Source organism: Bos taurus, chromosome 3, assembly GCF_002263795.3.
Source record: "Bos taurus isolate L1 Dominette 01449 registration number 42190680 breed Hereford chromosome 3, ARS-UCD2.0, whole genome shotgun sequence".
Taxonomy (NCBI): domain Eukaryota; kingdom Metazoa; phylum Chordata; class Mammalia; order Artiodactyla; family Bovidae; genus Bos; species Bos taurus.
This window is the reverse complement of record NC_037330.1, coordinates 3,804,885-3,830,689: the sequence shown is the minus strand read 5'-3', so window position 1 is coordinate 3,830,689 and position 25,805 is coordinate 3,804,885. Positions and strand designations below refer to the sequence as shown.

The 25,805-nt window shown below is 46.4% G+C and overlaps 1 protein-coding gene and 1 long non-coding RNA gene across 2 annotated transcripts in view; one reads left to right on the top strand and one right to left on the bottom strand.

Moving 5' to 3' along the window:
- Window positions 1–2,755: 2,755 nt before the first annotated feature.
- LMX1A (LIM homeobox transcription factor 1 alpha) overlaps window positions 2,756–25,805 on the bottom strand; it is a 173,409-nt gene continuing 150,359 nt past the window's right edge. Inside the window, exons 4-8 of the mRNA NM_001191325.1 lie at window positions 12,290–12,462; window positions 9,363–9,440; window positions 7,508–7,577; window positions 5,193–5,363; window positions 2,756–2,916 (exon numbers count right to left, since the gene is read on the bottom strand). Coding sequence (NP_001178254.1) covers window positions 2,756–2,916; window positions 5,193–5,363; window positions 7,508–7,577; window positions 9,363–9,440; window positions 12,290–12,462 — 653 coding nt within the window. The remainder of the gene's footprint in view (window positions 2,917–5,192; window positions 5,364–7,507; window positions 7,578–9,362; window positions 9,441–12,289; window positions 12,463–25,805) is intronic.
- LOC132344814 (uncharacterized) lies at window positions 5,600–18,077 on the top strand. The gene is made up of 3 exons (XR_009493821.1): window positions 5,600–6,366; window positions 9,959–10,066; window positions 15,629–18,077. It is a non-coding gene; the product is annotated as an uncharacterized lncRNA (long non-coding RNA).

Sequence of the window (25,805 nt, the reverse complement as noted above, 5' to 3'; positions counted from 1 at the left end):
ATGAAAGTGAAAGTTTCTCAGTCATGTCCAACTCTTTGTGACCCCATGGGCTATACAGTCCATGGAATTCTCCAGGCCAGAATACTGGAGTGGGTAGACTTTCCCTTCTCTGGGGGATCTTCCCAACCCAGGGATCGAACCCAGGTCTCCTGCATTGCAGGCAGATTCTTTACCAGCTGAGCCACAAGGGAAGCCCAAGAATACTGCAGTGGGTAGAAAGAACATTCAAAACAATGCCACCTCTCCTCTGAGTATGTCTTATGGTCTTCCAGCCATACTATTTCCTGACTTCTTTACTCCATAAGCATAATCTTTGCCCATTCATAATCATATTTAAAATTGTTGAGGGTTTGGGGAGAGTCTATCAGGGGAGCCACACTGTCTGTTGTTCTGACCGTGATCCTGGCAAGGCACCTGCCTGCAGTCCTGCATGAGAAATCTTTCTCCTGCCCATGACTCTGCTCTGATATCCAAGTAAATGCATATCACAGACTGCCCTGGCTTGAGTGAACTTGCTGGGAGGATGGACTGTTCCCAGCATCTCCTCCTGGAGAGGTGTCTGTAGGGACTGAGGTCTCTGAGTCCATCTCGGCAGGAAGGTGAAAGCTGCTTTCCCCTTCTGTTTTGCTGTCATCACTCGGTCAGGTTTTCCTGTATAGGCAGCTTCAGCCACTGCTGACAAAACATCCAGGCCCCCCAGTCCCCTGCCAACCACCCCTGCCCCTAAATAAACACCAGCTCATTTGTAAGAGGTTTTTAATTTGATCTTGGTATGCCATTAAGGAGCGGAATAAGGATCTCTACTCATCTTCACTCACACAGTATCTACTGCTTTTCTCTAACTGATCTCCCCCATGGACGCCTGTGTAGTCATAGAGTGTCTGCATGATTTTCACTTAGCAGACTGGTTTAGGTTTCTCGGTGGTTTGCATAAATTATAAAAAAGAGCACAAAAATCACACAACAGTGATTCTATCATAGGGAGCTGTGTTCCCTCTGGCCTTGCAGACAGTGATGGGGACACGTAGCTGTGACCAAAGCTCTGATGACTGGTGACATCCCTAGGAGTGAGGCCAACCCTGTCCTGGCCCCTCTCAGAGGAGTCCTCTGTCTTCCCCATCAACTTGTTCTGGTTTCTCAAGAGGCCTCCTAACACAGAAGGATCCCATCTTAGCACCACAATTGGTGGACAGTGTGTGGAACTGTCCCTGTTTACAATGGCAGCTGGGTCTTCTGTGCTCAGCAACATGAAAGGGAGCCAGGAGGAGGAGCCCTGGGTTTCCACCAGGACCTCCTCTGCCTCTATGAGCTCCAAGAGGCTGTTAGCAGAAAGAGCATCTGGACCATGGGTCAGCCAACTTTTCATGAAAAGAGCCAGATATTACAGATAGTAACTATTTCAGGCTTTCCAGCTCACATATATTCTGTTGCATATTTTTCTCCCCCCTCCTTTTTTTTTTTTACAACCCTTTAAAAATAGAAAAACTCTTCTTAGGAGGCAGGCCATAAAATACAGGCCTGCAGGCTGCAACTTCTGGTCTAAAATATGATAATAACCTGTCCAACCCATTCGTCACAGCCTCCTCCCCATAGAAAGCCTCTAGTCCCCCTGGGCTGCCCTGACGTAGTATGTGCAGCCCAGGCTTGCCGGGGGTACTATAGCAGGCAGAGTTGCCCTCAGGCTCCTGCCCTATAGGCCCAGGTATCTTCCTTTGCCAAATGGCTGGTTGGCTGGATTTTAAGCAAGTATAGATATTAGTCTCAGCCCTGCTCATGTGTCCTGGGGTTGAATTAAGCCTCAGTGTCCCCAGTGAGGTAGGTAAATACTATCAGCCTCATCCCACACTTGCAGATGGTGAAGTTCAAGAGCAGAAATGACTTTCCTAGTCAATTTCCTAGTCGTGTGACTTCCCAACAGTCACATGTCTGAATTTCAAAGAAAGCCAAAGAGTCTAGGCTTTAAATTCCCTAATGATCAGGAATGGTTCTGTGCCCCCACAAGCCCAGTGATTGATTCCACCTCAAACAGAGCAAGAATCCACCAGTGAATACTGTCAGCCACACAGAGTAATTGCTTTCCAGACCTCAACGACACTCTCTGAAAACAGAATTAACTCAAGCACTCAAAGCTACGGGCCTCGGTGGAGCGGCGCTCTCTGCCCTGCCCACGAGTCTCTTCAAACTCAAAATAAAGTTTATAAAAGTAAATTATCTCATTTTATAACTTAAGTGCATCAAGCATTTCCTTAAATATAGTTCACACTGAAAATAAAGTTACTTTTTGCTGTACAGTTGGTGTCTGTTATAATTAGGAATAAACTTTGATGATAAAGTATGAAAGGTTACACACTCACGCACACATCTATCTATCCGTTTGTCTGTCTACGGGTGTGTGGATGGGTAGACATATGCACCTCTCGACAAGAGCTTCCCCCCAAAATGGTGGGAAGTTGTTAGGGGTCTCTAGTATCTAGTTTGCATGAAAATGCCTATATTAAAAGTCCCTGTCCTTAATGATAAACACATTTTCGTACCTAACACTAAGACTCTTATTAGAAACATTAAACTATGCAATCCGTAATGTATTCAGTCTTTGGAAATGCCAAGCTACACCATATCATTATACAACAGCATCCCCAGCAAAACTCCCACCCACCCCACTCTGCCCTGCCTCCCCATACTAAAGCCAGTCGACCCCTCACGTAACACAGTTGTTCCAGAACGGGAGCTGAGCCACAGAATTCAAGGGGAGGACTCAAGAGGTGAAGTAAGAATTCTGCATGGAGTACAGATGATCAATGGGGTTTCCCACTCTGGCCTGCAGGGGCCCGGCTTCTGAGGTTGCTAGGAAACAGTCACCCAGGTTACTGAGGGAGGTGTCCTCACTGTCCAGCTCGTGGAAGAGGGGCTCAGCACCTGAAACGGAGACGAAACACTGCCATGAAGGTCCGGAAGGAGGGACTCACTCGATGCCGGGACATACAGCTGAATTTGGCCCGCGCGGTCTAAGCACACCACCCCGTCCCCACCATGGAAAGCCGTCTACTGGGTGCTGGGAAGGGGGAGCGCTGGGGGCGACAGGAGAGCTACATAGAAGACTAGGAGGGGGCAGAATCCCTGCCCACCAAAGACCTCCTTAGAGGGCTATGTCTAACGTGTAACAACTGAAAATAATATAAACTACGATCTGACAAAGTAGTGCTAAACCGAGCCCAGCATAAGCAAATATCAGAGTGTTTAGACACTGGTGGTGGGCGAGACCCAGCACCGGACGCTGCAGAGGCAGGCACAGGGCTTCTAGAAGACTCTGGCCACAGAAAAGGTTCTTGCAGGAGGGAGGGTAAGAAAACAAACATCGACTCTGTGAATGATGCTCACGAATCCACTGGTGATAATACTTGTCCTTTCAAACAGCACAAACATACTGAGTGCCAGCTGTTTCCCCAGATTTGTACTGCAAAGGAAAGGAAGGTTAGGTGTCCGCACTCAACTAGTATAACCTTTGACAATGAAACTCGCAGGGCAAATTGAGGAAGAGCTGGGGGACCACTGTGACCAGAACCTGGAGGTGGGGACATGTCACCTCCACTTCAAGTAAATGGGAGAGAGGAAAACTGCTGTTTATAAAACTCGTCATGTGGCTTTAATTATTCATTGTACTAAAGGATTCATCACAGGAGTAATTTACGTAACAAGACCCCTAGGACTCTGAAAATGTATGAATTGGCAAAAAAACAAGAGCTATTTGTCCTGCTTTTGCATAGCAGAGGAGTGCACACAGGCGTAGATGTGTCTTCTCAGGAAGCAAAGAGGATGGCCGTCACTGAGCATGCCCATATGTATCTACGTGGGTATGAGTGAATGAGGTTAGTCGATGATGGCCCTGCAAGTGGCTGGATCTTAATAAATGTTTGCTGAATGCATCCCAGGGAAAGATAAGGCTGATTTCAACAATATAGATAATTTTATAATGAAGGCAAAAAAGAAGTTGACAAAATCTGTGCACGGAGGCATGTATCTCGGATACTAACATTTTGAAGGAGTATTGAATAAAACTTTATTTTTAGCTATCAGGGTTACTGATTACAGATTTCACAGTACAGGCAAATGCATTACATAGGCCATATACCTTCTCTGTATAAAAAACCCAGTGGCGTATATTTGACTCTAAGATTGAACTTCAGCCTTCAACTCTAGAGCCTGCCCTCTCCATCAGGGCATCCAGGCCCCAGCTGTTGTCCACTGGCTTCAGAAGCAAGCCAGGAAAGTGGGGGAATCTCAGCTGCCCCCACACCCTGCCTTTAAAGCAACCCCATTTTGGCTGCAAGTGGGACTGGGACTTTACTTCACAAGTCAGCTTATGTTTTAGGAATTACATGAGAATACGTACTTGTGTCCATAATAGGAGAGTCCAATTAGAACCTTTGTTTTCCGTGCTTTTCCATGTATTCTTTCCCATGTAAGAGTTGCATAATTAAGGCCTCTGACTATATCACTGCTGGCAATGCTCATGAACTTGTAAATGCAGTGAAACTGATGGTGTTAGTTGCTCAGTCCTGTCCGACTCTGCGACGCCAGGGACTGAAGCTCACCAAGCTCCTCTGTTCATGAAATCCTCCAGGCAAGAATACTGGAGTGGGTAGCCATTCCCTTCTCCAGGGGATCTTCTTAACCCAGGAATCACACGTGGGTCCCATGCACTGCACGAGTGTGTAGCCGGCATGAGTGTGCCATAGCAAGGTAAGTGTGGTGTTTGTGCTTAATTGCTCAGTCAGGTCTGACTCTTTGCGCCCTCAGAGACTTGTAGCCTGCCAGGCTCCTCAATTCTCCAGACAAGAATACTGGAGTAGGTTGCCATTTCCTACTCCCAGAAGTGTGGTATCTGGCAGGAAACGGAAGACTTGGGAAGTTAAATCCCAACAAAAAGGTCTACAGTGAAAACACAACCTCCTTTTCAAACAAAAAGGTTTTAAAAAGGAGAACAGATGGAAACATGACTCATGGATATGCGTACTGGTCTTACTTCTGGAGCCATAGGTTATGTGATTCTAGCAGCATTTTGTGGGACACTTATTCTGCTTTGGAACTTTAATGAGCAACTAGGAACTGCACAGGGAGGGGAACTGGGAGGGGATGAAAAACTCACGCAAGCAAGCTGTGCGAGGTCCCTGCGGGGCTTGAGTCCCTCTTACCATAGGGGTGCATGTGGTCTCCAGGCATCTGGGGTGGGGTGAGCCCCTGTCGGAAGGGATCTGAGCTGTAGACACTCTGTTCGATGGCCAGGAGCTGCTGTGAGGTGGGCAGAGCCGTGTAGGGGTTCATGATCCCTTCCATGCCAGCGCTCCCACCACCGTTTGTCTGAGCTGTGGGACAAAGAAGAGGATAAATAATTCTCCATGTGCAGCCCAGTATCTCATGCTGAAGGTGGGGTAGGGCCTCTGAACAAACTCTGAACCTCATGTGTCCCACTGGCTGGGGACCACACATGTTGTGTGGCCACGGCAACATCATTTTACTTTCCTCATTTACAGGAGAGAAGGGATGAGGTGACATCAGTGGTTCCCAGCGTGTGCCCTACCATGGGCCACCAGTGACTGTGCTGAAGGATAGAGAAGGGGGATGAGTGTTGTACTTGGAGAGCTTCCTTGAACCATATCATTAAGACAAAGGCTTTTGATGCAACACACAGGCTTGGCAGCCAACGGAGTAGACACATCTAAAGATCCTTCCAACATTACCCCACTAGGATCCTATCAGTCAAGTGGGTTCATCGTATTGATCCAGGGGGCCTTGTGGAGCTGATGTGAAGACTCCATGAGAGGGTGTGTGTGTGCTTTGGGTCTGCAACTTGCTCTGATGTGTACACAATTCCATCAGAAAAGGAGGACTCAGTTCCCCCTTCCACATCCTGCCGTGGTTCTCTGAACATGGTTGCATTAACTCTCAGACTCTAGTTCCACTTTAAGTCCACCCTAGGAGCTGCCCCTAGAATTCTTCAAAGTTCCAAGCACTAGAAGTCTGTGTTCTCATAATGCCATGATGCCTTCTCCTCCCTTTGAGCACATTGGCCCGTATGGAGTCAACTCACATGGCCTCTCTTGATGCCCTGTCTGATCTGTGACCCTCTCTGAGGCCCACAGGGTTGTGTGACTATCCGACAGCACTACCATACCCTAGGGACGCAAGCCGGAGGTGCAGAGAGACAGAAAGGCAGGTCTCAGATCTCCAAACAGCACTGCACGTAGAGCTGTGGCAGATTCAGGTCCTCTGACCAGCTTGGCTCCACCCTGCCCAGCTGCCCATGTTCTTGCTTGATTTTTCTACCAGAGCACCTCTCTTGTCATAAGATACTATTTGGCCTCAAAGGTAAGGAATAGAAAGAACTCTTGACTGGAAAAATCAAATTCTTGATGGAGCCTAGCCCCAGCATCAAGCATAAGGCAAGGTCCATGAAGGGAAGGGGCTTTGTCTGGGGGCCAGACAACTGATGCCACTTTCCACAGCCTTCCAACTGTGGTCCACAGGCTGGCATGAATGAGAATTTATTAAAAATGCAGACTCTTCAGGCCCACCATTATCTCAAGGATCAGAATCTACACCAATGCCAGGTGGTTGCGGTGCCCCTTAAAGGGCAAGAATCCCTAAAAAAAAAAAAAAAAAGAATCCCTGATCCAGGGCGCAAACAGACCACTCGGGAGATTCTACTGGGCAGCTGAGGCTGGGGCCATGTCCCTTTAAGAATGATACTGTTTAACATCGTCATTCTTGCTTTTTTTCTTTTAACTTCCTTAAAGGGTCCCACAGCTTGTCCCGTTTCACACTCTCCCCAATCCTCACATCACCCCTATTAAAAAAAAAAATGAAGGTACATGGAGGTAAGGGCGAGCTAAGGCAGCGTGACCAAGTGGGCCTTAGAGAGACAGGTTCCAGCCCAACTCCATCCTTCACTGACCTAGGACTGTGGTCCATCCTTGCAGAACCTCTGTTTGTGCATCTGTAAGATGGAAAGATTAATAACTCCTCTGCTCACCTTGGGGGTTGGTGGCTGTGAGTCAGGTCAGCATGAGTGAGAGCAAAGGTGCTCAGCAAAGGAGTTTTTTTTTTTTTTTCCCCACTATCATTATTTTTACTATTTCATATTATTTTAGAAAGGATTGTAAGTCACTGTGGTGTCTTCTATGAAGCTGATTTGCCTAGAAGAAGGAGGGCCAGGCTGGATGAGAAACAGGGCGTATCTTTGATTCTGCAGGTAGGCCCCAACACAGGCCCGGATACCACAGCAGGGTCTGGGCACGGGGGCTTTGGACTGGTTAGTGCCACAGTTCTGGGCCTTCAGCTGGCGCCCTCTGACCTCTCTCAGTTCTCATGGTTTGGTCCTCCCTGGAAGGTCCCTTCTCCCAAGTGAGTGTGGACTGGGCTTCAGGGAGCCCAGAGATGTCATTCCAAGGACAGGGCAGCTGCAGGCCCCTGGCAGGAGAGGCCTGGCCAGGAGGAGGTGCCAGCTTACCGGAACTCAGCCTCTGGGTGTTCTGCTGATCTTGCTGCTGCTGCTGCTGCCGCCGGGCCAGCTTCTTCATCTGGGGAGGAGAGAACTCAGGATTAGAAGTCAGGGGGCCTGCAGCAGGTTCTCACAGCTAGGCCAGGGGGCATCGGCTCAGGGGGAAAGCAGAGGGACCCCTTCCCTAGCTTTTACTCAGGAGAGAATCCACGTTTCAGGCGCCTTGAGCCTGATGCATGGCGGCTGAGGGATTTCTACACTGCAGCCATGGAAAGACAGCTGGCTAGGAATCCTCAGGGCAGCTGCTCTTGGCAGGAACAGGGATGCCCTCTCAACAAATAAAACCTGCTGCTTATGGCGTCACAGTTTAATGTGAGGTGTAAGTGAGGGATGTGCAGTCTGCAGCTCAGCTTAGATGTACAGTAAGGGCCTGCTGGCACCTGTGATTTGGCATGAGCCAAGAGGCCGTTCCACCCACTGGCCCTTGTGGCAGAGACTCCTACCAGGACATGCATGCCTTTAGGTAAGGAGCTTGTCTCCCAAAGCACACTAACTTCCCATAAGGGACACATCAACCCAATCTTTCTCAAAGTGTCTTCTGTGGAACATTAGGGTTCCATGAGATCCTTGGTGTGTGTGCGTGTGTGTGGGGTGGGGGCAGGCAACATTAGGTAAACCTTCATTCCCCAGGTAAATGAAGAGAAGAATAAGCATACATTTAGGTATGTATTTCAAGAAGAGTTCCTGGGTTTCTCATCCTCTGGAAACTGGGCCTTTAGGTGGTTCTGGAGTGTGTGTGTGTGTGTGTGTGTGTGTGTAGGGAACATTAGATTTTTAAAAAACTTCTTTACTGCAAGATTTCTCAGAACTTCGAATATGCTCCCTGCTTATGAATATATAGGCTATAGGTTCTCTCAAACCTACTGAACTATGAAATTCTTTCATAGAAAAGACCATGGACTACACACCAGAAGCCCAGTCTGAGGAATTCAGTTAGGGAAATAGTATCTTAACCAATCACGATTAGCAAATGAGATATGAATCCATCGCCCACTAAAGATTAGAGGTCTAGAGAAATGGGCCACTAACACACGTGTGTATGTGTGTGTGTGTGTGTGTGCGTGTGCTCAGTCATATCCAACCCTTTGCAACACCCTGGACTGTAGCCCACCAGGCTCATCTGTCCATGGGGTTTTCCGGGCAAGAATACTGGAGTGGGTCACCATTTCTTCCTTCAGGGAATCTTCCTAAATCCAGGGATCAAATCCACATCTCCTGTGTCTCCTACATTGGCAGGCAGATTCTTTACCACTGTGCCACCTGGGAAGCCCAACACATGCTTGTGTACAGGTAGGAAGATAAATAAGGAAAGGTCTAAGAGAGATGAGAGGCCGTGCCAGGGGTATGCACACCTTGGCAGGATCCAGAGGACAACATGATCTAACAGGGACAGGCGGGGCACTAGGAAAGCTGAGTTAGGACATCCATTCCGTGTGCCATAATGTTGTCTTAGACCAATCATATGGGTGCTATGTTGGTTTCCCTCTGAAATTTCAAAGGAACTCTGGCATCTGGGTTAAATGAATAGGAATTGAAGAACCTGCTTTTACCAAGACACAGAAAGGCATTTCTTCATGAAAACGACTGACAGCCACAGTCACAAGGAAAATAACAGTATCCCACTAGAACAAATGCCCTTCTGCAAGTATGCTGTGGCTGAAATGACTGCTCATCATAGACTTTCTGAATTGAGAGCACCAGTCTATCCAATGAATTGAAGTTAGAAAATTTGCGGGCAAATACAACATTCTACTATTATTTCAGGAAAGCGGCCACACAGAGACAGAAGTAAGAAGCAGATTACCTTAGCTCTCTGGTTCTGGAACCACACCTGAACCACACGGACGCTCAGCCCTGTCTCTGCAGCCAGGGTCTCCCTCACCTTAAAAATACGTAACATTAGAAATAGAGAAATATTGGCATGTCATAGTAGAAGGCAGAACACTTCCTGTGCAGTGCACAGGGAGCCCAACAGGCCACATCCCACACAGCAGCTGGTGAATATTCAATGCTCAGCGAAATCCCAAACACAGAGCATTGCTTCCCTTCAGTGGGAGAGACAGTGCGTCCCCAGGAAATTGAGGGGAAGAAGCAGCATTCATTTAGGTTTGTATGGAGAGACAGTGCATCCGAGGTAAGTGAGAAGAAGAAGCTTTCGTTTAGGTTTGTATTTTAAGAAGTGTTCCTGGATTTCTCATCCTCTGGAACCTGGGCCTTCAAGCAGTTCTTAGATACTAGCAAAATCTATTTTGGGGTTTCAGCTATATGCCAGGTATATGCCATAACCTACTTAAGGAGAACTGAGGGTGAAAAATCACTTTGCAAAAACAAATAGTTCTCGCTTGCTCTCTTCTCCTGTCTTAATTCACTGACTTAAATGTTTGGTTTTGTTCCTTATAGCTCTAGGTCACTTTGGGTGTCTCAGGAATATTCAGTTACAGCGAGCCCTCAAAAAAGATAAGATAAGAGCCATCTGGGATCTGACAAAGCAAGGCAGACCACACTGAGGTGGGTACGTGGCCTGGGGCTATGAAGAGACAGGACAATCAAGGCCCCTCTCGTGAAGAGAGGGGTTTAAACGTCTGCCCTCTGTACAGGCACATGGCGAGGGACGGGCCAGAAGGGAAGAGGGACGAGGCACAGATCTCCCAAGAGTGGCCCTGAGACACACTGACCCCTCATGGTTAGATTCTGAGGAGATGAGACTTAGGAGCTCCTTGAGTAAATATAGAAAATAGAGCAAGCTGGAGGCCTAGGGAAGCGTTTACCTTTGTCATGCCACTCAGGCTCAAGCTTAGGAGAAACGGGATAATTAGAGCAAATTTTTAAAGCACATCCTTCTGCTAAGCCAACTTAAACAGCAGTGTACGCAGGGGCCCACGGCCACCTGCAGAAACCCTATCCATCCTTCACAGGCCCGGCTCAGAAGCCACCTGTCCCACAAAGCCTCGCCTGATTTCCCAGACACGAGTGGCCTCTCCCTTCTCCCAGCTCCAGGCTGCCCCTCTGTCTTGGCCCTTGCGCTTTCTCCCCAGGGTCCCAGCACACAGCTCCTCCCTGCTGGTGGCCCGGAGACAGGCGGTGGGCACAGGCCACACAGAGGCTGGGGGTCTAGTACATGCAGAACAAGCAAACCGCTGAGGGAGGTGGGAATTGGCCCTTATGCACGTCTACTTTGGGGCTCACTTTCTACCAGCTCGTTCTGCTGGAACTTATGGGGCAGTGAGGTCAGGGAAAGAAAGCACTCTGCAGTTGAAACTTCAAAAGTCAGAAGTGGTGGGAGGATGTATCATGGTTCAGCAAATAACCATCCTTCCCACTCCTGGATGGGTATGTGCTTCCCCTGCACTCACAGTGGGCTTACTCACGTGACTTGCTGTGGCCCATGGACTGTTACTGGATGTGAAGTGAGTGATCTCCATGGAGACCCACTGGGCATGCCCGGTGGGACTCAGCCTCTTGCCTCCTGCCATTGTCAGGAGACCCATGTGCCCAGGTGGCTGCTGCTCCTGTGGCCTGGACCCTTTAATGACAGACATGCGGGCAGACCTGAACCTGAACCAGCAGCCAACCCACAGCCTAGCAGTAGGAAATAAATGCTTGTTGGAGCCGCTAAGATTTTGTTTGCTACCGCAGCAAAAACTGATTCCTACACAGAAGGAGAGAGGAAAAACAACACTAAAATGTTTAAATATCGTTCTTCTATGAATTTCAATTCAATTTCAAGAACGTTTCTTTTTTTATCTTTGTTGCATAAAAGACAGTATCTGGTCTGGCAGAGTCAATAAATGGCGGGTACTTAATAAGTAAATGCAGCTATTTGTGACAGAGACTACTAATTGTCTCCAAAATGAATTCTCTCTTTCTTCCTCTTAGCAACTGAATTCCTAAGTTTTAGGGATTTATATGGATACCCAGATGGACTCATTTCCCAGGTCCCTTTGTAATCATGGGATTAAATTCTAGCCAACACATGAGAGTGATGCAAAAAATCCCAGGGTGTGTATGTCCTTTAAAAAGCAACTGCTTGCCCCCCACTCCCCGCCCTACTCCCTCTTTTTCCACCATGGTAGCTGCAAAAAATGGTGACATCTGGAGCAGTCCCTTAGACCCATGTGATGAGACAGAGTTTCCCGGCCAATCTTGTGTTGCTCACCTCTGGACTATGATATGAGAGCAACATGAACTCTTATCTCTTTAAGTCACTGTATTTTTTTACATATCTATTCAGAGCAGCCCTGTCTGTAACAGCCCCAAACTGGAAACAACCCACATGCCCATCAACAGGTATACCATGGTATACCCATGGAATACCATGCAACAACAAAAATGGGTGAGCAGCAACATGGATGAATGCCAAAATCACCACCTTAAGCAGAACAAACTGGACCAAAAAAATAACGTATGCTACAACCCACTGTATTTTTCTTCTATTGTAACATCTTGACCTATACCCCAAATGGAACCCCTGCTCTCCATGAAATGAAAGGTAAGAGGAAGTAGCCAGTTGGAATGGTGCATGCTGAAAAGCAAAAGGAAATTCTACCACTGCCCCCGCCACAACTACAGGGATCCCTGGAGCCTCCAATGGGGCTCAAGGCCACCCGCCCAGACTGTCTGAACAGCACTCCCACCCCGATCCCCACCAGGTGCCCATCGACACCCCAGAGTCCAGGGTACACACAGAGAAGAGGGGCCTTATCCCCTTTCTTCCCTTCTTCCCCTCTGTACCTTCCTGCACGGCTTGGAGGATACTTCAAACGAGGCCTTGAATGCTCTCCTCTGCTGGGTTGTCAAGATGGTTCTGGGACGTTTGGGGCGCTTATGGTCCTTGCTGTCCTCAGAGGCTCCTTTCCCTGCCCCGTGGGCTGACTTGCAAAGACTTTCCTCATCATCACTTTTCCCTGAAAGAAGCAGAAGTAATATGTTGAGTCCCTCAAGGCTGCTATCTGGAGTTGTATGTTATTCCATAATAAGACACTCAGGTCCACGTTCTGAGGATGACTTAAGATATGAATGAAACAACCTGTGTGGTATTGATCCCAAAGCCCCCAAGAAGGGGCTAAGGAAAAACTTCTGAAACTTGGAGATAGGAACCACAAGTCCACCATCACATCTCAGGACTTCCTCCCAGGACGTTCTCCTAGCTCCACATTTAGTAGCTGTGTGGCCTTGAGCAAGTGACTTAACTCTCTGTGGATCAATTTCCTTCTCTGTAAAATCGGGATAGAGGAAAACACTTCACTGAGGTTATTTGCGGATTAAATTAGGTTACCAAGAAGGCATTCAGAAGGCTGATAAGCATATAATAAATGCCCAGTATGAATTATTTATAACTAATTACGGTTATTAATGTTCTAATACTTTGTGTAGTTTTCTTGACCTGGATAAGTTATATATAACTTCTAGATACTATGTCTGAAATATTAGCCACTGCCAGGAGGTAAAAAACAATACTGTTTAAAAAGCCTCAGAAGACCAGCATAAAACTACATGCACAGACAGATAAAAGGCAATTAGTCAAAACTGCCTGTCTATAAAATAAATAATTCTCTAGTAGAGTAACTATTTATGTGTTTACTTCAACTTTATCAGCAGTGATCAATACAAGGAGTAACTTGAAGGAAATAAAGCCTCTAGTACATATGACATTCATTCCCAGGCTACCTTTTGCATCCCACAGATTTCACACTTCTGAGAAGATGCTTCCAGGATCTAGGAAATACCCCTGTGAGAGAGATTCCTTCCTACTTTTGGCATTAAAAGCCACAGGCAGTTGTGTGCTCACATTACCCTAGTAAGACCCTCATTTCTCTCTGGGTCCTTACACAGCTCAGCTGCCCTCTTTCCTCCAGGAGAAACCTTTGTCCCACGAGCCTCCTCGGCTCCAGTCCCCTCATTCTGGTCCCCTTCTGGCCACTTCAAGAAGTCCAGGATGAGGGGACCCACTGGGTGTGGGCTCCACATCCTACTTCTTCATCCCAACCTCCTCTGGAAAGATGCTTTTTTTGCATACCATGTTGGAGTTTAGACTTAGTTTAATCCTACTTTTTGACTCTGCTAGAGCAAAAAAAACCTTATTTTTATCTGAAAGACAATGGCTAAGAAGCTTTCCTCTATGAACTTTTAGATTTACAGTCTGAATGTGAAGGAAGATGAACTGTGAGTTCCTTGATGGCATGAGCCTTGCAGTGTAACTGAACAGTCTGACACAGGCAGACCTGGGTCTCCATCCAGCTCTGCCTCTTGTTTCAAGTTCAACCCTGTGTAAGGGATGCCCTACACTGAGCCTGCCCTGGAGATAAGAATACCCAAAGCAGCTAACACGGAGGCACACAGGAGGCTTCTATTAGATGTTATGGGAAGGACATCTTTTCCTCTCTGCCTTACTCCCTGTAAGAGTACAAATGATAAAACCTAAAAGATGGATGAAGGTGAGATTAAAGAAGAATCTTCATGACAAGGATTGGTGACTCTGGCCTCTTCAACCTCTTAGGCTTCTTTTCCCAGGGGAGAATTCAGTAAGCTGATCTAAGTCAGAAGTAAGGGGTTTTAGGATATTTCTAGAAGGAGGTTTTCAGAATGGCAAGAAAAAAACAAGCACGTAAGAACTAAAAGCCTTGGGGAACTAAGGAGATCCCACAAGGAGAGAAAAGGTAGAAAAAAGGAGGCCATTAATGGTGCAGATTCATCCTTGCTGGGCCCAACATCCTGCTGCTCGGAGACTCCCCAGACTCAGTCTTTTGTGAAGCCAATAATTCTGAGTGGATTCTTTGGGATCAAAAGATGCTCCTCTGATACTGTTGATGCTTTGGGTACTATTTCTGAGGCAATGTGGCTGACACCCCATGCCAAGAATTGTGCAGCTCTCCTGCAAGGCAGATGACTACAAGGTTACTGAGTCTGGAACAAATGAGTGAGCAATCCAAAGTACAGAACTGATTTTAATATGCAGTTGTATCACCTTCAGAAACTACATGTCTTATACCTGTTTTGTCCATAAAATGGAATTTGTAAATGTCTTACAGAGTGAGTCACATAGCTTGATACAAATGCATATTGATGACTAGGATGATGCAACTATTGAAAATGCAAAATCTAAAATAATGCTAGGTTCCATGACAATGGCTCATATAACCATTAGAAGAGCATGATGGCCCGGTGTCCACAAGATGGGCTCTGGAGCCATAGGAACTCGGGTGTCAATTCTGGCCTTGCCGGTGATGATGTGTGATTGTTAAGAAATTCCCAAGACTCAATTTTCTTATTGGAGAAGGTGACGGTGTTGTTGGAATTAAATGAGATGATATATGTAAAGGGTTTAGCACTGTCTAGGTATGATAGGTACGTAGTAAATCATCATCGTTTCAAAGGATGTGTTCTTAATCTGAGATCCGTGTTTTCTCTTAACAGTTGCACATTGATGGGAGTCTGAGTTATGGTTTTAAGTGCGAGCATTCATTCCTCTCTCTTTGCAGACATGACCCTAGCTTGCACTGTGAGTTGGTTTTATAGAAAGTGAGTGTGCAAGTGCTTGTGAAGAGGAAAAGAGAAGGAGAGGGGATCAGGGCTGGTTCCAGAAGGAAGATGTGATGGGTGAAGTTTGTTCAGAGCCCCAGCAGTGGTTGGCTGGGGCCCCTGCCGTCTGTGTACTCTGGACTCACCCCTGCTAAGGCACGTGCACATTTCCCAAGATCCCATCATGGAACAGCTAGGAGGAGGGCAAAGAGAACCGTCTGCTAGGGCGGCATCACAAGCAGCTGCTCACTCATTCTCTCTACATCCCTGAGAGGAGAGATGAAAACATTTGTTTTCAGAAGAGGAGGAGAAGGAGGGCAGGCAGACGTGGGAGGAGAGGGAGGATGAGATTAAGATCTGACCCTGGAGTGCCTCTATCATTTTTGTGGTGCATTTTCTCCCTTTGATTCCTCCTTGTTGCTATTCAGTCTTTCTCTTCTGTCTCCTAAGGGGCCCCATTTTGCCTTCCAAGAAACACTAGATGCTCTAGAGCAGGCATCTGCAAACTTTTTTTGCCAAAGGCCAGGGAGTAAAATATTTTATTCTTTGCAGGTCTTATGGTCTCTGTTGCAACCACTCAACTCTGCCATTGTAGCATGAATGCAGCACAGACAGGATGAAGAGGCGTGTCTGGGTGCTAATAAAACTATTTCCCAAACAGGCACCCTGCCAGACTTGGCCTGCATACCATAGTGTGCTGACCCTTGCCCTGGACCGCTCCTGACCTGTTCTCCATCAAAACGTACATATCCTGTGCCCCAGGTTTTCAGGCTCTGACTCGAGCAGGAAGCACTGTTCAACACTGAGGAGTTAATGACTGCCATAGTTTGGTGTGTCCTCTGGCACACTCAGCAGTGTACAGACATGGAACAGGAAATGCTTCCAACCAAAGAGTCACCACTGTGAAATTTCAGGTGTCTTGGCAGATCTGAGCAAGAGAGAGTCTGAAGACGGAGGAATGGAGTGCCTCTGGGCATTTCCCAAAATGCAGACAGATGTCGCAACCCAGCTGCCAAGGGGAATGCAGACCATCGCTGGCTTCAGCCTGCCAGGTGGTGAACATGAGCGCAGCAGTGCCCTCTGACTCTTTCAGGGAATTTCCAGGCCACTCCTGGGATGTTAACACAGGCTCCTGCCGCCTCCTTCAGCAGGGGAGGACTGCCTGCCTCTGACGCCGACTTCTCCATGCAAGTCCGCAGTGCCTCAAATATACACTTAATGATTTGTCCAAGAGAAAGGAAAGTTCTAAACGAGCCAGGAGATTTCTCACTGGGCCAGCAGGAGTACCATAGAGCAGAAGATGAAGAAAAACCTTCTAACAGCAGAGACATCGCGGGAGCGGAGGGAGGGCTGGCCCCTCTGCCTCACCAGAGGCTCCCACACCCAGATGCAGGCCAGAGCGATCCCTCATAATTTAAGCTGACACCCCTCAGCGGAGATGAAAGGAACACCACTTGCTGTCTCCAACAACAAATGTCAGCATCCCTGGAGGCCATTTAGACACAAACGCAGCATAAATCTGACTCCTAGAGGGAAAGTCCAGAGATTAAGTCTCTACGCACAGCCTACCAGGCTGAAATGAATTTGCTTGGCACAAAGTTGGAGCATGTTTCTCAGGGCCTTTCTTCCTGCTTTCTTGTAAAAAAGAAAATCTGGAATGGCTCAGGGGCTATAGCTTCCCTTTGCCTGGTCCTCCCACTCATTCGTGACATAAGCAATGGCAGATGAAAGACCAGCCATGGTTTATGGCTCCGAGACAGGCTGTACTACCTGTGGGGCCTCCCAGATTCATTTCAGGTTGTTGGAAAAATCCCAACGGCCCATAAACTGGGCAAGAGATATAAGAGCTTGGCCCAGGAGGCGAGGGTGAGGGAGGGGGACCAGAGACCCTTAAGTGAGGGAAGGGAGAGGCAGGAACAGGGCTCAGATGCTCCCCCCGTGATGGTCCTCATAAATGTCCTTCAGGCAGGGGAGAAGAGGAAGGCTCTGGGACGTGTGGTGGGTGGAGTGGGAGGGAAAGAAGCAAGGGAGGAATTTATGAGGACAGAATATATAGGAAACTATTTCAGTTGCTGCCCTGTGCTAGAGGATCAGAATTCCACCCTCCCCGAGCATAGATGCAAGGCAGCATTTCACATTCAAAAGGCATTCAAGCTGTCTAGAATAGTGACGTCCCTGCAGCTACAGTTTGAAACTGCCTCATACAGAGTCCTTCAAGGAGGTCTCAACTCAGACCCAAATCACGTTTCTGTAGATTTGCCTTGGACTCTGCATCAGCATCCACTCAGCATCTATTGTGGGCTCCCGAGTCAGGCACTGCAGAAGGACAATTCTGGGCTACAGAGATGATGGAGATTCAGCTTCTGCTCTTACAGATCCCAGATTAACAGAGGATAACGATCAAGTAACAAAATAATAACTCTGCTTACAGGAGCTGGAGGAGGGGGCTGGGAATGCGACAGAATACAGGTGTCACTGGAGGTGCAAGTGAATGACAGGCAGTGCACAGAAGCTGCCAGGCAGGAAAGGACAGAGAGGGTGTTTTGTGTCAAGAGAGAACGTCAAATAGCAGGGGAGCAAGACCTAGGCCTGGCAAGTGAGGCTCATTGAATATACAGTCCACTTGCACATCACCAGGTACTCAGCCCCAGGGATGACAGAGATCAGAGGTGACCCCTTGCTCTCAAGGAACAGAAAGCAAGCATGTGAGAGAGTTAGCATGTGTGAAACAATAAATATAACATAGTATTTGGTTATGAGTTTCAGGCATGGTAAAAAAAAGACTATCAATAAAAATGGAGGCATTTAGAAGGGGAAAGAAGGAAGGGATAAATTAGGAGTTTGGGATTAGCAGATACACTATATATTGATAATACTATATGTATAGTATTATATAGCACTATATTTATACTATATAGCTCTATACTTATACCATATATAAAATAAACAGCAAGGTCCTACTATATTGCATGAGGAACTATACTCAATATCTTGTAATAAACTATAATGGAAATGAACCTGAAAAAGAATATATATGTATGTATAGCTAAATCACTTTGCTGTATACCCAAGACTGACACAACACTCTAAATCAACTATACTTCAATTTTTAAAAATAAAGGCATTGAAGAAAGAAGGGTGTCAATGAGCCAGACGAGCCAGTGAAGGCAGGAGTCTAAATGCAAGGGAGGAAGAAGGAGTTGGTCCGAACAGGCACAGGGGAGAGGGCAGGAGTGGGGAAAAGGGCTCAGCCTAAGACTGGAGAACAGGGGAAAGAATGTGTATGCAGGCTAGTAGGGGGACCTCAGGGCCTCAGAGGGTGTGCACATCTGGGGAAGAAGAACAGCAGGAGAGGCCACGTGGAGCTTTCTCCAGGGGCCCAGATGTTTCTGAGCCAATGTCATTAGCAATGAGACATGGGGGCAGTTCTGTGGCTGGAGCTACAGAGGAAAGTGTGGACCCGGGTAAGGGCCGTGAGGTCCAGGAAAGCAGACACCAGTGTCTACATGTGTATGATGCCACCCGGCCCTCAGGTCCGCTTTGCAGAGTGGGCTGAGGAAGTCTCTCGAGTCTCAGCACTAGACAAAAGTGAAGTCGCTCAGTCGTGTCCGACTCTTTGAGACCCCATGGACTGTAGCCTACCAGGCTCCTCTGTCCATAGGATTTTCCAGGCAATAGTACTGGAGTGGATTGCCATTTCCTTCTCCAAGGGATCTTCCCGACCCAGGGATCGAACCTGGGTCTCCCGCATTGTAGACTGACGCTTTACCGTCTGAGCCACCAGGGAAGTCTAGAAAGCACTAGACAAGGAACCTGAGAAAAGAGAAGGCCCACATCCCAAGCACCAGTTAGGTGTCAGTCTCTGTGTCCAGGGTAAACATTTCACCTCCTCTCCATGGCAACACAGCATGGCAGGTACCGGAAGAACTCCTCTCCTATCTAAGGAATAATCACAGCTTCAGAAAGCTTCAGGAACCTCCCCCAACACACAGGGTCCAGGTGGTGGGGCCAAGTTTCACACCAAGCTTGCCTACTTCCAAGCCCAGGTGAGAAACACTCCTGCAGGGAGCAGAGATTCAGACTTTTTACCCAGAAAATAAGGCATAAACAAATGACAGTCACCTGTGTGGGCCCTGGCCCAGGAGTGGGGGCAGTTTAGGAGCTAGGTCTCCCGTAACCACTGAAAGACCACTCTTTATATCAAAAGAGCAGTTACCTACCTGGTGGAAGGTAACTCTGGCCATGAAACAGGAGACCTGGATTCTAGTTCTAGTTTTACTACTCAGCTGTGTATCCTTGGATAGATTCCTCACATTGCTGAGACTCAATTTCTTTATCTATAAAATGAAAAAACAGCCCTTTCCCTTAACTAACACTTGAAAGCTTCACTTTACAACTGCATTATTTCATTGTTTCTGTTGGAACACTAGGAGGCAGAAATTGTGTTATTATCTGTCCCCCTTTTTTTTAAACTACACATGAGTAAACCAGGCCCCAGGGAGGTGAGTGATATTTTGCCAAAGGGCACACAGCTGGGATGCTCTGTCTTCCACTTCCATTTTCCCTCTCCTGCCTCCGCTGCCTCCCAGGGTTCTGATGATCCAAGGATACCTGGGACTTGGATCACCAGATGAGGCAGCATCACTGTTATTAAAGAGTAAGGAGAGAAAAGGGAAGGGTTTCCAGGGTGATGGATCTTCCACTCTGAGCTCCTGCTGGAAAAGCCATTCTTTTCAGTCCAAAAAGGACAGACCTTATTTTAAATCCTGGTTCCCCTCACTCCACCCCACTCTCCCCAGGCACACCCTGCCACTCCAACCCTCACTCTGGGAGGATCCTCAGTCACGGGGCACCTAGCATTTCAGGATCAGGGCAGACAGGAGCAGAGCTACACTCCTGAGCAGGCCACGGGTAAGGGGTCCCAAGAAGAACCCCTCTGTTTAGTGATGTCCACTGCAGATGGAGGCTCCTGTGCCAAGCAGAGGGAGAGGGGCACCCAGCTCAGGCGTCCGGGTAGTCCCCCAAGGGGAGCTCGGTCTCCACTCTGAGAATGCAGGCGCCCCCCACAGCCTAGCACCCTCTCCTTTTGCTTTCCTTGGCTGGCTGGTGTTCCTGAAGTTCCCCTTGAGCCTGGGAGGTTTGTCGGGAACAGAAACAGTCCTGGTCTGACTAGTGGAATTTCTGTAGATCTGCATCAGTTTGGGGTCTTTTCACATTTCAGTAGGCTTTCTGTTGACATTTACCCTGCCTCACTCCCTCTCCCTTCTATACAGGCACACACACTCTGTATCTTTTCCTCTCTGAGTTTTCCCATCTCTTTGGCCTCCCCTTTTTAATGAAAAGATGGCCACATGCAACCCCAACTGATAAGCAGAGGTAAATGTTCAATGGAACTATGCATAGCTTTGTCAGTACTGGAAATCTTGGTAATCAGGACATCAGAAAATACCTCTCCACCACCATCACTGTATTCCAATCAAGCATGGAAGCCTAAACCACAACTCATTCTTTTTTATTCAGCCAGACTTAGAGAAGGTCAGGAAGCTCATAACAAGTCAAATCAGATATCTGGGGTTCTGCTCTCAGTCTCAACTGCTGTTTAATCGCTAAGTCATCTCTGACTCTGCGACCCCACGGACTGTAGCCCACCAGGCTCCTCTGTCCATGGAATTTCCCAGGCAAGAATACTGGAGTGGGTTGCCATTTTCTTCTGCAGAGGATCTTCCTAAATCAGGGTTCAAACTCACATCTCCTGTTGGTAGGCAGATTCTTTACCTACCACTGAGCCACCTGGGAAGTCTCTCAGTCTCAATACAAGCTCATTAATCCGCTAACCTGATGGCTTACTAGGCATGGGGTGTGATGGGCATGACACTGTATTTGGTTATATTATTAAGGTTTGAGTGTGTTTGCTCCAAACTTAGGAACTGACTTAAGTGGATTGAATACCATATCTCTTTGGAATAATCCAATTTTGCTGCATTAATCACCAGTCTTCAGGAGATAAAATTATCTGGAATGGAAGACAAAGGGTTAATTATCTAAGTTAAAAAGACCCAGACCAACAATCCTCTAGGTGACTAGGGAGCTGGGGTGAATTGGCTAAAACATTCTAAATATTAGGATGAATTCGCTGTGGACTTAATCACAAAGAGAATTTGCCTAGAGAACCACAGCTGATCTGACTGCCTACCCCCTTGGTCTAGATGTTCTGGTTCTGCCAGGCCTTCTGCTGGTTTGGAAGACAAACCAAGGCCAATACCCAGTCAGGCCTTCAGACTCTAGACCATTCTGTAAACCACTGATAGACTCAAAAGAAAAGGGCCAAGTGAAGTCAGACACCTAGCCTCTGATATTACATCCACCACTCATCTGCTGTGTGACCTAAGGCAAATGACCTTTCTTCTCTGAGCCCCACCTTCCTAATTTGTAAAATCAGGGGAATAAAGACCTGATAAGCTACCCTGATGGAATTATGAACTCAGCAGTAAGAATAGGTAAAAGCACTTTGAAAAATATTCGTAAAATAGCATAAAAATGTGAGATATTTTAAATATTTTGACTTTATTATGCCTCTTGGGTATTCATGAACTTATATGTTTCCACTGATTAAGAAACTCACAGTTCTCATACAAAATCCCTGTCATTCAACAACCACACATGAGTGTGCCTCCTGTGTACAGGTACTAGACCCAGGATAAGGAGGCATGGACAAGGTCCAGGAAGTCACTGTTCTCCTATCCCTAGTGGGAGAAGAGAGATAAGGAGGAAAGAAAAACTTAGCATAGCTGCTAGCAATGTTAAAATGTTAAGAATAAAATAAAACAGAGTAATTAGCCAAGAAATGACGGGGGGCAGGGCGAAACCTTCTTTTGTTTCCATAATTCTCCACTAAAAAGATCCACATTTATCTTGTCCTGAAGCCTCCCTCAGCTCCTTCCCAAGTCAATTTCATCCCTTTCCAAATACCTAGAGCACCTGCTTGTCTACCTCCAATGTTTTAGTTACTCAAGTATATTCAAGTTAGAAGACAATTGTATATGTTGTTCGACATTATTCTCCAACCGTTTAAACAAAAACAAAATGACAAATGCTCAGATTTTTTAAAAAAAATTGTACTGGAATAATATAAAAATTTCATTATGGGGGACTTCCCTGGTGATACAGTGGTTAAGACTCCACACTTCCACTGCAGGGGGCATGGGTTCAATCCCTGGTTGGGGATCCCACATGCCTTTCAGAATAGCAAAATAAATAAATAAATAAATGAAATTTCATTATGAGAACTAGAACACAGTGGTTAAGAGCAGTGCCTTGGCCTCAACAGTGTGCTCCATCACTTACTAGCTGGTAGTCTGAGCCAAGATGCCTCTACATTGTTTCGGTTTGTCAAATGGGGTTAATAGAGTGCCTGATGAACTATGGAATGAGGTTCGTGACATTGTACAGGAGACAGGGATCAAGACCATCCCCATGGAAAAGAAATGCAAAAAAGCAAAATGGCTGTCTGGGGAGGCCTTACAAATAGCTGTGAAAAGAAGACAAGCGAAAAGCAAAGGAGAAAAGGAAAGATATAAACATCTGAATGCAGAGTTCCAAAGAATAGCAAGAACAGATAAGAAAGTCTTCTTCAGCGATCAATGCAAAGACATAGAGGAAAACAACAGAATGGGAAAGACTAGGGATCTCTTCAAGAAAATCAGAGATACCAAAGGAATATTTCATGCAAAGATGAGCTCAATAAAGGACAGAAATGGTATGGACCTAACAGAAGCAGAAGATATTAAGAAGAGATGGCAAGAATACACGAAGAACTGTACAAAAAAGATCTTCACGACCCAGATGATCATGATGGTGTGATCACTGACCTAGAGCCAGACATCCTGGAATGTGAAGTCAAGTGGGCCTTAGAAAGCATCACTACGAACAAAGCTAGTGGAGGTGATGGAATTCCAGTTAAGTTATTCCAAATCCTGAAAGATGATGCTGTGAAAGTGCTGCACTCAATATGCCAGCAAATCTGGAAAACTCAGCAGTGGCCACAGGACTGGAAAAGGTCAGTTTTCATTCCAATCCCAAAGAAAGGCAATGCCAAAGAATGCACAAACTACTGCACAATTGCACTCATCTCACATGCTAGTAAAGTAATGCTCAAAATTCTCCAAGCCAGGCTTCAGCAATATGTGAAGCATGAACTTCCTGATGTTCAAGCTGGTTTTAGAAAAGGCAGAGGAACCTGAGATCAAATTGCCAACATCCACTGGATCATGGAAAAAGCAAGAGAGTTCCAGAAAAACATCTATTTCTGCTTTATTGACTATGCCAAAGCCTTTGACTTTGTGGATCACAATAAACTGTGGGAAATTCTGAAAGAGATGGGAATACCAGACCACCTGATCTGCCTCTTGAGAAATTTGTATGCAGGTCAGGAAGCAATAGTTAGAACTGGACATGGAACAACAGGCTGCTTCCAAATAGGAAAAGAGTTCGTCAAGGCTGTATATTGTCACCCTGTTTATTTAACTTATATGCAGGGTACATCATGAGAAACACTGGACTGGAAGAAGCACAAGCTGGAATCAAGATTGCCGGGAGAAATATCAGTAACTTCAGATATGCAGGTGACACCACCCTTATGGCAGAAAGTGAAGAGGAACTAAAAAGCCTCTTGATGAAAGTGCAAGTGGAGAGTGAAAAAGTTGGCTTAAAGCTCAACATTCAGAAAACGAAGATCATGGCATCCGGTCCCATCACTTCATGGGAAATAGATGGGGAAACAATGGAAACAGTGTCACACTTTATTTTTCTGGGCTCCAAAATCACTGCAGATTGTGACTGCAGCCATGAAATTAAAAGACACTTACTCCTTGGAAGGAAAGTTATGACCAACCTAGATAGCATATTCAAAAGCAGAGACATTACTTTGCCAACAAAGGTCCGTCTAGTCAAGGCTATGGTTTTTCCAGTGGTCATGTATGGATGTGAGTTGGACTGTGAAGAAGGCTGAGCACCGAAGAATTGATGCTTTTGAACTGTGGTGTTGGAGAAGACTCTTGAGAGTCCCTTGGACTGCCAGGAGATCTAACCAGTCCATTCTGAAGGAGATCAGCCCTGGGATTTCTTTGGAAGGAATGATTCTCTGAAACTCCAGTACTTTGGCCACCTCATGTGAAGAGTTGATTCTTTGGAAAAGACTCTAATGCCGGGAGGGATTGGGGGCAGGAGGAGAAGTGGACGACAGAGGATGAGACGGCTGGATGGCATCACTGACTCGATGGACGTGAGTCTGAGTGAACTCCAGGAGTTGGTGATGGACAGGGAGGCCTGGTGTGCTGCGATTCATGGGGTCGCAAAGAGTCGGACACGACTGAGCGACTGATCTGATCTGAATAGGATAGTTATAAAAACTATATGGGTAACTTATATACAGTATGTATAGTACTAAACTCAAGGTAAGAACTTCATAAATGCTGGCTAATTACCATTGTTACAATTTTGCATCCCTTCTATAGAGACCAAATCTAAATCATCTTTGTATCCTCCACATACACCACCACACTAAACATTCAGAAGACTAATAATTACTTTTAAGTAGTTTGTATCTAAAGTAAACAGAACAAAGTGATGCAGTGCATTAACAGGCATGCTGAGGAGTCCTGTCTTTCCATTTTTCAGAGATTAATTCACCAGTGTCAACCAACTTCCAGTAGCTATAGAAATTATTATAGAATTACTAGCTACTTCCATACTTGGGTTCAGCTAGGATGAAATAAAGAAAACTGAGTACCAAAGAATTAATGCTTTTGAACTATGCTGTGGGAGAAGACTCTTGAGAGTCCCTTGAACTGCGAGGAGATCAAACCAGTCCATCCTAAAGGAAATCAGTCCTGAATGTTCATTGGAAGGACTGATGCTGAAGTTGAAACTCCAATACTTTGGCCACCTGATGCGAAGAACTGATTCCCTGGAAAAGACCCTGATGCTGGGAAAGACTGAAGGCAGGAGGAGAAGGAGATGACAGAGGATGAGACGGTTGGATGGCATCACCAATTTGATGGACATGAGTTTGAGCAAGCTCCGGGAGTTGGTAATGGACAGGGAAGCCTGACATGCTGCAGTCCATGGGGTCGCAGAGTCGAACATGACTGAGCGACTGAAATAAACTGAACTGTGGATGAAATTCTTCCCTTAAACTACAATTTGAATTTCTTTTTTTTGTGCTGACATTCATTCCACTGACAGTCTCATCAGTACCATCCAGTTACGTTTCCATAAGAAGGATAGGAGAGAAAACCATGACAAAGAAAACCCAAAATACAATAATTAAGACTAGAAAGATGTTGGCATACATACACTGCTATGTATAAAATACTTAATGAAAACATACTTTTACCCATACCAAGCCCTGTACCCAAGGTTTTCTCTCACAGTTTTTATACAAGATGGCAGAGTAGAAGGACATACACTCATCTTCTCTTTTGAGAACTCCAAAATTGCAACTAACCAGTGAACAAACATTGACAGGAGAATGTTGGATTCCACAAAAAAAGATACCCCACATCCAAGGGCAAAGGAAAAGCCCCAACAAGGTGGCTCAGTTCAGTTCAGTTGCTCAGTCGTGTCCGACTCTTTGCAACCCCATGAATCGCAGCATGCCAGGCCTCCCTGTCCATCACCAACTCCCGCAGTTCACTCAGACTCACTTCCATCGAGTCAGTGATGCAATCCA